Below are 16,885 nucleotides of genomic sequence, written 5' to 3' on the forward strand. Positions count from 1 at the left end.
TGAATCACTACTTGCTCTCTTTATTTTCTGAAGAGGCTGAAAAATAATTGTTTTCTATATGAAAAAAAACCTTGCATGAACCAATAAACTTGCTTTAAAAAAGACCCGTGTGTGTTTGTGATTAATATATTAGTTTGATGTACAGGAAGTCCCTTAGGTTCTCAGTCAATAATCATGGCGCGTGAGGGGAAGCAAACTCAGCACATGATCAGGAGCAATGTGGCGTCTAGGTTCTGAGTCTCAACATGATGGCTTAAGTTCGCTTTGCGTAGCTGATAAGTTTGCGATAGTTCAGTCATTTCCCCACTAGGGAGCTGATCTTTTCCTCAGCGAAGCAGGTTCGAGACCGTTCCCTCAACGGCCCCTTCCTGCTCCAACCGACAGACATCGCCCCCTCCCCCCCCATACGCGCCCCGAATCTTCCAGGCGCCGCTAGAAGAGAAAAGAAGGAGTCAAACCCCGAAAGTAACCTAAACATACAAAACGAGTTTAACCACTCGAGTCACTGGAGGGAGGGGCGTAACGGCCGCCCAAAATGCGGTTCGAGACCGCCCAAAGGGTGCGTCCCGAATCTTTATTGGTCGCTGGTGACATCAATCCTTCTAGTCGGAGCGCGCCTCCTCTGGAAATTTCTAACTGTGACGGAAGAAGGGGCAAGGACATACCAAAGGGATTGGTTAGAGATCGGTAAAGAATGACGTGATTGGTCGATTGGCTTCTGGCAGATTCCAGAAGCCGACGCACTGCGAGTATAAAAGGAAGCTGAGGCGAACACAACGGCAGCTCGTTGAGATTGTTCGTTGTCGCTTTCTAACGGCCGGCTCCGGAAAACTTTCATTTTAATCCTCGAAGTTTTACGGGGATATCTCGATCGCGTTCCTGCAACCATGTCGGCCAAAGCGCCTGCCATAGGCATTGACTTGGGCACCACGTACTCCTGCGTCGGAGTTTTCCAACACGGGAAAGTGGAGATTATCGCCAACGACCAAGGCAACCGCACTACGCCGAGCTATGTTGCCTTTACGGACACTGAACGCCTCATCGGAGATGCAGCCAAGAACCAAGTGGCTATGAATCCCAACAACACCATCTTTGATGCCAAGCGTCTCATTGGCCGCAAATTTGATGACTCAACGGTGCAGTCCGACATGAAGCACTGGCCTTTCCGTGTGGTGAGCGAAGCGGGGAAGCCCAAGGTACAAGTCGAGTATAAGTGTGAGGTCAAGACCTTCTTTCCTGAAGAAATTTCCTCTATGGTATTGACCAAAATGAAGGAAATAGCCGAGGCTTACTTGGGTCGCAAAGTCCAGAGTGCTGTAATTACTGTACCTGCATACTTCAATGACTCCCAACGCCAAGCCACCAAAGATGCCGGTACCATTACAGGTCTCAATGTATTGCGCATCATTAATGAGCCGACGGCTGCTGCCATTGCCTATGGTTTGGATAAAAAAGGGAGCAGAGCAGGTGAGAAGAATGTGCTGATCTTTGACTTGGGTGGTGGCACATTTGATGTTTCCATTTTGACCATTGAAGATGGCATCTTTGAAGTGAAATCTACTGCTGGAGATACCCATTTGGGTGGGGAGGACTTTGACAATCGCATGGTGAGCCATTTTGTGGAGGAATTCAAGCGCAAGCATAAGCGTGACATTGCTGGCAACAAGCGAGCAGTTCGACGGCTCCGCACAGCCTGTGAAAGAGCCAAACGTACCCTGAGTTCCTCCACCCAGGCTTCTATTGAGATTGACTCGTTATTTGATGGCATTGATTTCTACACATCAATTACCCGTGCTCGCTTTGAGGAGCTCAATGCTGATCTCTTCCGTGGTACTCTTGAACCTGTGGAGAAGGCTCTTCGTGATGCTAAGCTAGACAAAGGACAGATTAATGAAATTGTTCTGGTTGGAGGCTCAACTCGTATCCCCAAGATCCAAAAGTTGCTCCAAGACTTCTTTAATGGAAAAGAGCTAAACAAAAGCATAAATCCTGATGAAGCTGTGGCATATGGTGCTGCTGTGCAGGCTGCTATTCTAATGGGTGACAAATCCGAAAACGTGCAAGACCTGCTGCTGCTTGATGTAGCACCACTTTCTCTGGGTATTGAGACTGCTGGTGGTGTGATGACTGCCTTAATCAAACGTAACACAACTATTCCCACCAAGCAAACCCAGACCTTCACCACCTATTCAGACAACCAGAGTAGTGTGCTGGTACAAGTGTATGAGGGTGAGAGAGCCATGACCAAGGACAATAATCTGCTGGGCAAGTTTGACCTGACAGGTATTCCACCTGCACCTCGTGGTGTGCCCCAAATTGAGGTGACGTTTGACATTGATGCAAATGGTATCCTCAATGTTACTGCAGTGGACAAGAGCACAGGAAAAGAGAACAAGATTACAATAACTAATGACAAAGGCCGCCTCAGCAAAGATGACATTGACCGCATGGTGCAAGAAGCAGAGCGTTACAAGGCAGAGGATGAAGTTAACCGGGAACGAGTAGTTTCCAAAAATGCCCTGGAATCCTATGCATACAACATCAAGCAGACAGTGGAGGATGACAAGCTGAAAGGCAAGATTGGTGAGCAAGACAAGCAGAGGGTGCTTGAAAAGTGCCAAGAGGTGATCAGCTGGCTCGATCGAAACCAGATGGCTGAGAAGGAAGAGTTTGAGCACAAGCAAAAGGAACTAGAGAAGCTTTGTAACCCCATCATTGCCAAATTGTACCAGGGTGCTGGAGCTGCAGGTGCTGGTGGTCCAGGTGGTGGTCCCACTATTGAAGAAGTAGATTAAGCTACCATGGACTAGACTGTATGAGCAATTGCCATCTGCTCTACTCTTTCCCCATGGAGCCTGTGGGTGTATAAAGGAGGAGGTATTATCTTGCTCTCTCCTTTATTGGAAAGCATTGCCAGCTCATTTTGTTGCAGAAAATGTTTGTCTTAGTATTAAGATATCTATGCTAGTTGGTGGATGTTTGGTTTTTATGTTCACTGTTGTAAATATCTATTTCAGCATTACAATTGAGGGAAATATTTCAGAAGAATATGGAGAATGTTAAACACTAAAAAAAAGCCTTATGTTATTTTTTGGCAACTTTTTGGTCTGATTATTTTGAAATTTTGGTAATAAAAGTTATTTGAAGCATACATTTCCTTCCCCCCCCCTTTCTTTCTAAATATAAGTTTTTAATGGGATGCAGGGAGTCCTAAATGTTGCTTTTACTTGACAGTAGAAGCTATAATGGGCAAGAGGTTAAATATTTTATCAAGTACTGACGTTAAAAGATATTGCAGGCAGAATATTTTCATGTTTTGAATTTTCAAAATGCACTGTGATAATAGTGACAGAGAAGTTTACTACTAAGAAATTCGGTAGGTAGAAGGGGGCTTAGCATTATATTGCCATGCTCAGTCTGACACTATTTGTTAGCAGATGTATTCTGACATAAGTGCCATCTTTGTCTTTGCCAATTAGCACCAATTATGTCTTGCTTTGCTTTAATTAAAATTATACACTAGCCTGCTTAATCCTGTAATAATCCAAATAGCACTTGCTTTAAAATAAAAAAAGCCCCCAAAGCAGAACCTGGCTAGATTCATTAAGATGCAGAATCTTCTTTCTAATTAATTTTGCTACCTTACTTGACCAGTTGAACAGCTAATATCAGCATAAAAGTTACCAATTGTATAGGACAAAAACTTAAGCTGAGCTTTAGAAAGTGGATCTGAGTGGATTGATAAAAGACAAGCTCAATGGATAAACTTTTACAGGGAGATTCTGACACATTGGAAATAGCTGAGGTCAATAAAGTATTCTAGCTCTTACATTATAGCTAAGAAACCATTGAAAATATATGCATGCTTGGATATAGTCCATGAGAAAATGAGCCCAGGGCTGCAGCCTAGGAACTATTAACAATTGCTGTCCTTTTTTAGACTTTGGTATGATTGTTCTGATTATCATCAAATGGGAAAATCAAAATGCTATTTATTGAGGTCACCCCACATTTAACAATCTATTCAGCTTATTATTGCTGTGCTAGGATAGCCCAAGTTGAATAAGAAACTGGCTCTCAGATGTTGCCAAGCTGCAATTCCCATAGCATTTGGTGAAACAAGCTACCTGGAGCAGTCAGAAATTCAATGTATAGAGAATTGCAAGTCCCCTTCCATAATTAACAATTTTCTATTGAAAAATAGGTGACTGAACTTGGTTGTTATGGCTAAACACTTGATCACACCAACAATCTTTTAAAAACTTGTTCATCTAATATTTTTTCTAAAATGTCTGAAGCATCTGAGTGACTTGATCAGTGATAGACAATGTATGATAGAGAGAAGGCTGATACAGATCTTAAAATATTTTGGGCACCACAAAGCAAATCCAGTACCTTTTTCAAATCACATAACAGCTTAAATGTATTTGTATATATGTGATAATTGATTTTTTGAAACAATATAAATTTATGCAGGGTATATTCTACACAGTTATTTTCTTCTATATAATTAATATACTGTAATAAACTAATTGCTAGTTATAGATGTTATTCATATATGTGTTTAGACTGGCAAACAAAAGAATTAGCTAAGACTAACCTACATTTAGTTAGTGTTGGTCATAGTTTTTTTGTGGGCTGACTGTTCTATAAACAAATCTTGCTAAGTTTCTGATTCAGTGCATTTTAACATTTCCCCCATGGGTTAATCCATTACCCAGATTAAAATGTTATCTGCATTCATTCACAGAGAATAGTAATAAAATACATATAAAGGACAGAACATTTTCAGAATATACAATACTTTAACATGTATGCTAGATTCTTTTGTATCTTTGCTGATTAGGGCCTATTGAAAACAATTTTGTAAGATTCATCTGCCATATAATATGGATGTGAATAAGGAAATATTATAACAGCAAGTTTTTTTTATTTTAGTTGCAAATAGCCCATGTCTGAGAAAAGCATCTTCAGCACTATTAAATGTACAAGAAATCTATCTTTGGATTTAGTTATCTTATAAAAAGATCAAAAGAAATATATTTTAAAAAATTTAGATCAGTGATCCTCTGTAATAGTGCAGGTAGGTCTCACTTAAACCTGTAGGATAGATATGTAGCAGGTATTGCTGTGTTAGAAAATTTAAGGGCTAGATCTCATACTGGAGAATCACCTGGAAGTAACAAAATATTTCCCATAGAGAATTTAAACTGTTATGATATGAACATTTTAGAGAATGTTTCCCAATTTTGTATGTTATAATACAAGTTTGGTTAATGCAACAAGTCCTCACTCTTTTTGTACCCTTTACAACAATGTTTATGCAATTTCTTTTAGTGGAAATGCAGGGATAGGTTAGGCATGTATCACCAACATTTGGCAGGTCAGTCTCCTTTCCTATGTACAGCATATTTGAATCTTTAGGTGCAGATTTTGTGTGTGTGTATGCGTGTGTGCCTTCAAGTTAATTCCTGGCAACTGCTAGGATTTCAGAAGTGGCTTGCCATTACCACCATATCTTCCTTGGACTGAGAGTGATTGGCCTAAGGTCACCTATGGTAGGATTAGAATTTATGGCTTCCCAGTTTACAATCTGGTGTCTTAACCCCTACTTCAAATTGGTTCTTCAGGTGTAATAGATACACTTTGTCATGGCATTGGAATTGGCATTCTCAATTGTTTTCTTTCATTAAATTGCACTGTGACTCCCAATTTTTTGGAATACAATAACATAATTTAGAATCAGGATTATTCTTTTGAAAGTTACCATGCCCTGTGTGATTTGTTTTAGTTCAAAATCATACCCTCTTCCAACAGCCCTGTGGAGTTGGCTAACATATGATACATAGGGCTAACTTCAACCTTATCATGGAATATGTATTTAAATAGTAGCCACAGCCATCTCTGACAAGCTGCTTGCACATGTCTGCCCTGTATATACAGTAACAACAATGAAATGATGAGGCTGCTGTGTGTTGTCGGCATTACTACACTTAACTACCATTGGCAATTTTACAATTAAAAAGATTAAAGTGCTTTTGGGGTGTGTTTATGTTAGAGAATTCCAAAATTCAAGCTTAACTTGCTCCTGCATATATATTTTCTATCACAGCAGCCTCATCAGCTACCTTATCTTTGGAGCAACAGATCTGGTATGGTATCTTTTCAGTAATGTATATTAAATAAGCAGGATTCCTTGTTAGAAATTTGTAAAGCTCTATGTCCACTTCTATACAGAGCTGCAAAAGAAAACAGACCTGTAGACACTGGCTTGAGTAACATATTTTGCTAAATCATAAACCAATTTGTGGCATATTCAAGATATTACAGCTTATTGTGATAAGTCAGCTGTTTCCTCTTTACAGAGAAGCACACAGGAATATCAACCCATAACCTTGCTTATAGTAAGAAAATACCTGACTTTTATACCCATCTTTTAAAAACTTCTACAATACTTCCTATTCCTACTTCATGATCAGACATGTTTGTTACCCTAGATCAGGGGTCAGCAACCTGAAACAGTGAAAGAGCCACTCGGAACCGGTTCCCTCACAAAAGGAAAAACTGGGAGCCGCAAAAAATGCGTGCACATGCGTGTACATGCGCGCGTGTGCAGAACAGGGTTTGACTGAAGAGTGGAGCCAAGGTGAGATATGCACCTACCCTGCATATTTGAATTGATTGGCTGAACTTTTTTAGTCCCACTTTTTTTTTTTGGGACTGCACATGGCAGAGGACTGGGAGCCGCAGGAGACGGCTGAAAGAGCCGCATGCGGCTCCGGAGCCACGGGTTGCAGACCTGTGCCCTAGATTATTGTTTCCTTTCGTAAAAAAAACCCTCAATTGCACTGAATTCTTATACAGATTTGCTTTATTGTATCACAGGGTGTCCATGCATAGATCAGATCAGTTTTAGCAAGGAGGCTATGCAACGTACTCTTGGATAAGTAGGTTTGCAAAAAGCAAACAGGGTCCACCCTATTAATAGGAAACTTTAATCGTATGCATGCCTGGAAATTGCTGCTAGCCCCAGTTTGATCACATTTGCATGCCAGCAAATGCTAATGTTTTTTTTTTAATCCTTTTCTGACCAGATCAAAAACAAAAATGTTTGAGGCTGAAACATAAAAAAACAAATGAACCATATGTTTTTAAGTATCTTAAGATGGCCATCACTACATGTTATGCAAATTTATCAGTCTGATTCTAGAAATGTTCAGGACACCAGGTAAGCTATGTTTCCACCAGATTCAAAATCCAATTAAGCCACCTGGACACAATTCTAAACTGACCATCTTAAAGTCTTGATATGGAAGAGCTCCCTGGGTAAATACTCTCATGACATTTTTGTGCTTCTGGTAGGCAGTGAAGATTTGATTCCTCAGGATTTGTAGAAGCCAGTATCCCTGTTGATGTATGAATTGTTCTGAACCATTTTAGTTACAGTATGAAGAATATTCTTAACTCTATACATTGGCTTTTTATTGATACATATTGTTAGTTAACTGCCCAGAATGAGCTGTTTAAGACAGGTGGCCATATACATTTTCTAAAATAGTAAGTTAATGTGTGCTTATCATTTATACATAACACTTAGGCTGAGAAAGCCAGAATCCTGCTCTTTGGGTGCCTTTCCTCTTTTGATCTTGTGGTTGAGATTTGGAAAGCCTTTTTTGTAAGCAGTACAGAGAGTCTCTGTACTGTTGACTTGGCAATTTGGACTGGCAACTCCCATCACTAATCAATGTGGTCATTAACTGAAAACCTATGTGACTGTATCAGATTACAGTCCGTAAGCAATTCATCTGCTATAATTAAGCTGGCCTGCTGCCTTCTCCGTTGACTTTGCTTGTCAGAAGCCAGTTGTGATGCTCACAAAAGGCGATTTCATGGCTGTGGGATGCTGTAACTGTTATAAATGTGTACTGTTGTGAAGCACCCAAATTGAAAAAGCTACTTTTTCAGTGCCATGGTAAGTTCAGTCACTAAACAGGACAGTTGTTAAGTGAGGACTACTTGTAATTTTTAAAGGAGTCCATTTCATCTGAAATTTGTGTTCCCTACCACTTCCTTCACTTCGCATTTTGCAAAAATTTGGATGTTATAGTAGTGTTTCTCATCAACAACTTTTAAGAAGTGTGGACTTCAACTCAACAGCAGTTCCCCATTTAGTGTAAGCTTTTGTGGATCACATATGCATGACTGATAAATATTGTGACCAATACATTTAGTATTTATTAATATTAGTTTTTAAATTTTCAGACAATTTCTTGGTTTTGCTGTAAAAGACTCACATTGCAACAAGTCTTGAAATTATTTTGGGTGTATCTTGACAAATGTAAGAAACAGAGTTCTCTTTCTTTACTCACAATCACTTTGCTTCAAATGTCTTTCACTGTTGTATATCTCATTTTAACCTTTCCCTGTAACTAAAAAGCCTACTAATGCATTGTGATTTAAATTTTGCTATTCTAAAAGAAGCATTTTAACACGTTTTGTGATTTTGGCTGTTATGAAATACATCTTATTTGAAGGGACCACATTAAGGAAGACCATCGTAGATAATCTTACAATAGGCATTTGCAGTTGGATGTATACATGCTTTATGCAAATATTAAAATCCTATTTATTGAGTAATTCTCATAGAATTTCTACAGCAAATGCACAAATAGATAAAATTATGGGCAGTGAGATCTGGGCAAAGAAATAATACTAGATTTGAAATAAATTCTCATCTAAGTGATGTAGCTTTTCTGGAATCTTGAGTAATTTACTTTCTCTTGTTTTTAGCTCTTCATCTACAAAATGTGTACTTTTAATTATGTAAAGAGTGATGATCAAGGATTAATAAGGATTAGAAAGGCCCAAAGTACTTGGCATATGATAAACAGGAAGAGTTTGCAAAAGTCAAAATTTCAATTAGAATTACAATGCTGAATAATTTGTTTGAACACTATTTCAGCAGTGTCTCCAAATTGTATGTTTATGATTAGTATTGATAGACTAGCCCCAAAATAAATTCCCAGCAACATTAAAATGGATGGCAAATCTTGTACAAAGAAGAAACTAAAGACCAGCTGGTTATTCCAGTTTTTCTAAATTTAAGTTCTTTCTGAGGTTATTGAGCTGAACACTTTGATACAAAACAAAGTTGTCATTCACCATTAAACTCAAAAATTCCCTAAAGCCCTTCCCATGCCTGCAGGATTGAAGAGGGCTGGTCTTGTTAATCATACAAAGCAGTATCTCTCTAGTGTGTAATGGCTTATGTTATACATTAAAATGCAAGCTAAACACTGTTGGCTTCTATACATTTAAAATCTCTGGATATCTGTTGCAAGACAGTAATGGGAGAAATGATTTGAAGAGAACACAAAATATGCTTTCATGAAAAAACAGGCAGAGCTTTGTTCGAACTATTTTAGTTGCCATTCTGAATTTTTTTTTAACCATACCCTGTGAACATTCCTAATTATGTATTTGACCACAGAACTGTAAACCCTTGGCTTGCATCCTTAATCCAACTATGAGAATTTCTCTTCCTGACAAACCATTCTCTTTTAATCTTCCAAACCAAAAAGCAAAGGGCATAGAAGATGATTTGATCAAATGGAAAAGTACAGAGCAGTAGTAGCTCAGAATGAATTTCGTAAGGGAAAATTCTTAGATTCCATTCCTAAGGCTAGGAACTGCTTTCAGAGAACAGAAGACAGCATTTGGTAGGTAATCAGCCAGCACAGAAATAAACAAATGGCAGCTGCTTTACTGGGAGTTAATTTAGCAGGCACAGTTCAGTGTAAAGGTAGTTCTGAATGATTATTCTCTGGAAAGCCAGTGCTGACATCATCTTATTAACCAGAACTTAAAAAATGAACATATGGTACAACAACCTTTTATCTTTGCCTTTTATGGAAGTAGACAATTTATTTCTGGCTCTATTCAGGAGAAGATAGATAATCTTTATTGTCATTTTTTACTGTGGGCACTCTGGCACACATTAAAAATGAAATTCTGTTGCCTGCTCTCATAAGTGCACGCATACATAACACACATATAAACATGCTATGTACAACATATTTATATACCTACACCCTTACATATTGTTGTTGTTGTTAGCTGCGAAGTCGTGTCTGACCCATCGTGACCCTATGGACAACATTCCTCCAGGCCTTCCTGTCCTCTACCATCTTCTGGAGTCCATTTAAGCTCACGCCTACTGCTTCAGTGACTCCATCCAGCCACCTCATTCTCTGTCGTCCCCTTCTTCTATTGCCCTCGATCTTTCCCAGCATTAGGCTCTTCTCCAGTGAGTCCTTCCTTCTTATTAGGTGGCCAAAGTATCTGAGTTTCAACTTCAGGATCTGGCCTTCTAAAGAGCAGTCAGGGTTGATCTCCTCTAGGACTGACCGGTTTGATCGCCTTGCAGTCCAAGGGACTCGCAGGAGTCTTCTCCAGCACCATAGTTCAAAGGCCTCAATTCTTTGGTGCTCAGCCTTTCTTATGGTCCAACTTTCACTGCCATACATTGCAAACACCCTTACATATAAATACATATAAATGTTAACCACTGTCCATCTTGAATACATAGTGAAAAGAGGAAGCTTGAGAATTCACAAGGTTAATACTGTATGGAACAAAACTGACTGAATCTGGATGTTCTGCTTCGGATACCATGAAGCCTCCTCCCAGAAGGTAACAAGGAAAACAGGTCGTGAAGAGGATGTATAGTGTCCCAGACAATTTTGCAGACCCTGCTCAAGCAACGCTTATGTGCTATGTCCTGGATGGAAGGAACTGCCAATAATCTTTTCTGCCATCCTCACCACTCCGCACTGCCTTCTTGTCTGAAGCAGTGATACTCCCAAACCAGACTAATGCAATAGGACAGGCAGCTCTTGATCGTCCCTCTATAGAAAGTGGTAAGGACAGAGGAAGGAAGATATAGTTTTCTTATGCAATGCAGAAAATGCAGGCACTGCTGTGCCTGCTTCACCAGTGTCTTGCTGTTGAGCAACCAGACCAGCCTACTCATTAGCTGCACACCCAGAAATCTGATGCTGCTCACCATCACCACAGGTGAATCATTACTACATAGAGGAATGTGGCTATGCCTGCCTTTTCTGAAATTGACAATGATCTCTTTAGTTTTTCCAATATTTAAAACTAGGCTGTTTTTCTTACAGCAGTTCACCAAACCCTCTATCTCCTTGTGGTGAGACCCTCATTGTCATCTTGAATAAGACCCACTGCTGTTGTATTTTCCACATACTTCACAATATGGGTGGTGGCAAACCTTGCACAACAGTCATGGGTCAACAGGGCAAACAGCAGCGGACGTAGAACACAGCCCTGAAAAGAATGTGCTCAAAAAAATGGTGTTTAGAAAATATTAGTCCCAACTCGCATATACTTGGGCCTATCAATAAGAAAATCAAGAATTGTAGGATATATATATATATATATAACTATATATATATATATATATATATATATATATATATATATATATATATATATATATATATATATATATATATATAACTATATATATATAACTATATATATATATATATATATATAGTTATTAATGGGCCATCTATTCTTGCTCTTTTCAATGTCCGTTGATGAGCAGATGTAATTTTGTTCAGCTGAATATGCACAAGGGTTGAATGTTGTAAGTCTCCAACAGATGTACTGATATGCTAGAAATTCTGATGTTTTTCTTTAGCATGTATTTTTTCACTCCAGTTCATGGAAGCTACTGTGAGAAAGGGTTTCAACTAAAATTTACTACTGAATGCAAGTAGTTTATGGGAATGACTGTGTTGACATGAATACTATGTATCATTGAGTCAAAAATGTAAAGGTAGTAAACAGACAAGAACTGATTTGTTTGATCAAAAATAATATGCATCACCTGTGTCAGAACCAACAAATTTTGCATGAAACAGGTTGATGAACTGGTTAATAGCAACTGATGGATTACTCAAAGGGAAACTGATTTTAACTTGCCTTTTCACAAGAACATATGGGTCATGTTATTGATATCTTCAGTCCTGGAAGTTATGTGCAAGATGGGTTCCTTGCATGTGAATAGCAGAGATAAAAGTTCAAGAGTTGAAATTTTTCAACAATTGTGTCCAGTTAGAAGAACAAGGCAAATAATTTATTCAAAGCATTGTGTCAGGCAGCAAAACATGAGCTTATCATTATGATCCAACAATGAATATCCAATGAATATCATCACAAAATTTCACCTGTGGAATTTGAGGAAGATAAAACCCAGGCTTCCTAGCATGCAGGTGGTGTTATTCACATGGATTTCTTTGAACCTGGCACCAGTATCAACTCAACATTGCAACACTGAAAACTTTGAAACAATTGTTAAACAAAGCTTGGAGCACAAAAAGGAATTTTTTGCTGCAGTTTGAAAATGCTAGGCCTCACATTTCACAATCCATCCAAGAGGTAATTGAGACTCACCTTCCCTCATCCCCAAATTGAGATATCTTCATTGGTATCTGTTTTATTCAAATAAAGAGGTGTAAGGACTATCAACATGTGGTTAAAGAGTCAAAGTGTGGATATATTTCATGATACAATCTTGTCCATCTTCGACAGAATACCACATAGTGTGTCAACCTCCAGCTCAAGTATCGAAATAAAGTCCAGGATTTCTTTCATTTCTGAAATTCTGACTGGTTTATTGAATACATTACATGGTATAGCGCTAGGCAAAGAAAAACTAACTCTAAAATCCCAAGACACCTAACCAAAGCATATAACAATGACATTCCCAGCCAAACCTGCCAGATGTCCACATAGTTCATGTAAACATCTTCTTGTTGTTTTGAGAACCTTGTTATTTTCTTCACAGCAGTTAGAATGTCCTCAAAAACTTTCCATACATCTGTATTTCAACAAACATCTGCAGAACTGGAGAGGTTTCATTTCTCTAACCTATTCAAAGCCTCATCTCCTCTCCCTTATTCTAATGACAAGATGAAAACAATAAGGCACGTAGCTGCCAAGTTTTTACTCTTGACATGCTACCCCCTCGAGAGAAGAAAGGACCTGGAAAAAATAATTATGTGGTAAAAGGTAAATACAGGTAACAGAAGAGCTTATTTCAAGGATTATTTCCCTCTTTCACTTCTTAATATATCCCTATTGAAACTAAAGTTAATCAGGTATTCCTTTTAATTTTCATAATTAGATGGTTTATAGCTATGGCAGAAAATCAAAATAGCTTTTTATACCTTCTTTGCCAACAAAGGGAGCTGGTCATCTTTTAACACCTGGATGTCATTTCAAACAGCTGTAGCAAGGATATGATGGGGTTAGCATACTGGATATTCTGCTACTGTAGACTTTTCTATGGCATTGATTTCATAATGGACAATCAGTTAACAGAATAACAGAGTTGGAAGGGATCTGCAACCCCCTGCATAAGCAGGAGACCATATATCAGGCATGTCAAACTCACGTCACATGATGTCACGTGACATCGCGCGACGTATCGCAACTTTTTCCCCATTGCCGGCTATGGGGTGGGTGCAGTTTCGGCGTGACGCATCCAGCCCGTGGGCCAGCAGTTTGACATGCCTGCCATATATCATTTCAGAAAAGTGGTTGTCCAGTCCCTTCTTAAAAGCCTCCAGTGTTGGAGCACCCACAACTTCTGAAGGCAAGTTAATTGTTCTCATGGTTAGGAAATTTCTTCTTAGTGCTAGGTTGCTTCTCTCCTTGATTAGTTTTCATCCACTGTTTCTTCTCTTGCTTTCTGGTCCTTTGGGAAATAAGCTGGATCCCCTTTTCTTTGTTGCAGCCCCTTAAATATTGAAAAACTGCTATCATACCACCCCTAGTCCTTCTTTTCACCAGACTAGCCATACCCAATTCCTGCAATCATTTTTTGTATGTTTTAGCCTCCAGGCCCCCAATCATCTTTGTTGTTCTTCTCTCCATTCTTTCCAAAGTCTCAACATCTTTTTTGTAATGTGGTGATCGAAACTGGATGCAGTATTTGAGGTGTGATCTTACTAAGGCTTTATAAAGCAGTATTAGTGTTTCACATGATCTTGATCCTAACCCTCTGTTAATGCAACCTAGGATTTCACTGCCCTTTTTGACTGCTGCTGTACACTGCTGGCTCATATTTAAGTGATTGTCCACTAGGATTCCAAGATTCCTCTCACAGTTACTATTGAGCCAGGTTTCACCTAATCTGTAGGTGAATCTGTAGTTTCCCAAGCTTCTTGAGTTGTTTCTCCCTTTAAGATGGAATCCTTTCCAAGCTTTCTCTGTTAAAGTCAGCTCTTTTAAAGTCTAAGAACTAGTTTGGTTATGTTCTATTGCTTGTGTTTCTATTATACTGATATTAATATTGATAAATTATATTTCTTAATTACAACTGAGAAACCCAGAAACATGACAGAAAATGATAGCTAAAATGTTTGAAGCATTAGTAAGGGAGATATGACAAAGGTATGTAAAACTATAAACAAGATAAATAAAATAACAGAATCAGTAGGTGCTATTTAGGCCATTGAATCCAACACCCCTGTACTCCCCATCCCCCAGTGCAAGAATCCAAGCAAAATCACCCCAGACAGACATCTAGCCTCAGCATGAAGACATCAAATGAAGGAAAGCCACGTACCACTTTTATTGATGTTATTGTTGAACTGCTATTAGGAGATGGACTTTATAAAGATTTGCAATATATTGTCTGGGATACATGAAAATAATCAGCTTTATAAAGCAAATTTAAAAACTGAAGTTTTCTACTATAGATTGGTAGTCTCCAAGTTGGAATACCGGTAGTTTAAAAAGGGAATTACATTTTGACAGAAGATTAGGCTATACTTGGCTATTAAATACCAAATCTATATAATGCCTCCAATATCAAAGTCAACAGCTTTCTCAAATCTAGCTTCTGGGAAATATGTGCAAGAGGTATCTAGTTGGTTATTGATTTAATTGGGGGCACATTTTGATTCAATTTATCTTAAAAATTATTGATCTAATGAGTTGACATGATACTGTAGCCCCAACAAGCAGAAGCAGATGCAGGAACATTTCTGTTTGGATTTTGCTTTCATTGCAATTACAAGTCCTAACTTGTTTATCAGTTTCTCTGCCTGTTCTTAATAAATATGCATTGTTGCTGCCAAACCTCCAGAATATCCTTGGCAATAGCAATAGCAACTGCAAACACAAAAGAACACTGTGCTCTTCTGAGAAAAGGTCAAAGAACCAAAACAAAGGAGCAATGAAAGCTTGAATAAATTTTACAGATACTGCATAGTTGTACATGGTGATGTTACATTAAGATGACTGTTAAATTTAGAGTTTGCCTATTTCTATTCCTAAAGTCCCTTTGCTTTCTTCTGACTGAAGCAATGTGCATTCCTTCTAACTCTTCTGCAGTCATAGATTCTAAGAATAGGTAGCAAGATACATTTAAGGTTCTTGATTATGAAGAAAATACATATTTTATGCATTTTTATAACACTTGCTTTTTATCCAAGTGCTTTAACGTTGATTGGCACGAAAACTGTAATGTGCTTTGATACACCTGTAACTGAATTATAATGACATTTAAAAAAATAAAATGCGAAAATTCATTGAGGATAATCAATTTGGTGGCCTCAAGGTACCTCTTGTCAGGGTTCCTCTGTTATCAGAATTATTCCTGCAGTTCTATGCTTTCTAACCTGTCCCTGTTTTGATTCCAGGCTGGAAAAGAAGATGCTGGTTGGGAACCAAGTTGGGTGGTTGGCTGCACATAACCACCTCCCCACCCCCACCCCCACCCCTTTACTTGTATCTTTTTAGCATGTTATAACAGTAGGCATATTCTTGCTTGGCTTCATAATATTTTTTAGATGACTTCTTGCTTCTTTATATCTACATCATCTTCTGTAAATACTGGTGCCTGGCACACATAAGAACAGTATTTGGCATCAAATCTTTATTTGATAAATTTCTAAAGCAGTGAGCATCACAGTTCTACTTTTACCGGTCTACTATAGAGAGCGTCCTCTCGTACTGTATTGTGGTTTGGTATGCTGGTCTGACAGCCGCGGATAGGAAAGCATTACAGAGGGTGGTGAGCACAGCACAAGATATTGTGGGCTGTCCCCTGACACCACTGGATGACATCGCCAGGGCTCACTGCCTTGGAAGAGTGAGGAAAATTCTCAGGGACGACTCACACCCTGGATGGTATTTTTTTACTCTCCTACCATCGGTTAGGAGATATAGAAGTATAGCCAGCCACACCAACAGGCTGAAGAACAGCTTCTATCCATGGGCTGCCAGGGTCCTGAACAGGAAATAATTTTACAAACTTTATGTATGATTGACTTGCGAGGCCAGTGTGTTGTGCAATTAGCTCACATGGTGTAATAAGATGGAGGGTTTGTGTCACTGTGAGTTGGGGGTGGGGGCACGAAGGGAGGCTCAGCCAATCTCATTGTATACATGGTTATACTTTGACAATAAAGGCTCATTCATTCATTCTATATGAGGTTTACAAAAGGAAGAGAAAAATCTATACACTGAAGGCAAAATGAAAACCACACTCCAAAATACAATCCACAAATTACAAGTACCTAAAGATAAATTTATTTTGAAATAAACCAGCTGTCAGCGTATTCTGCTTTTTCCAACATATCCTTTATACTTTTCCTACTCAATCAAGCTTGTTGCTGAATAGGATCTGTTGAAACAGTAGCTTTCCAAACTATTGGATTCACAGCTCTTAGAATAGCTGCCTGAGCAGCTATTATAGTTGGTCACACAGTCAACTAGATTTAGATAGAATTAGACCATTGTTTCCCAAGAACCCAAGACAGGCAGATGTTTAATTATTTTAAAG

At 38.7% G+C, this 16,885-nt stretch overlaps 1 protein-coding gene across 1 annotated transcript; it reads left to right on the forward strand.

The window, feature by feature from the left end:
* The first annotated feature begins 763 nt into the window (after positions 1-763).
* HSPA2 (heat shock protein family A (Hsp70) member 2) lies at positions 764-3,563 on the forward strand. The gene has a single exon (XM_081313409.1). The coding sequence runs from the start codon at positions 888-890 to the stop codon at positions 2,793-2,795; it is 1,908 nt and encodes a 635-aa protein (XP_081169535.1). The 5' UTR covers positions 764-887; the 3' UTR covers positions 2,796-3,563.
* Positions 3,564-16,885: the final 13,322 nt, after the last annotated feature.

This window comes from Vipera berus, assembly GCF_964194415.1.
Source record: "Vipera berus genome assembly, chromosome: 1".
NCBI classification, from domain to species: domain Eukaryota; kingdom Metazoa; phylum Chordata; class Lepidosauria; order Squamata; family Viperidae; genus Vipera; species Vipera berus.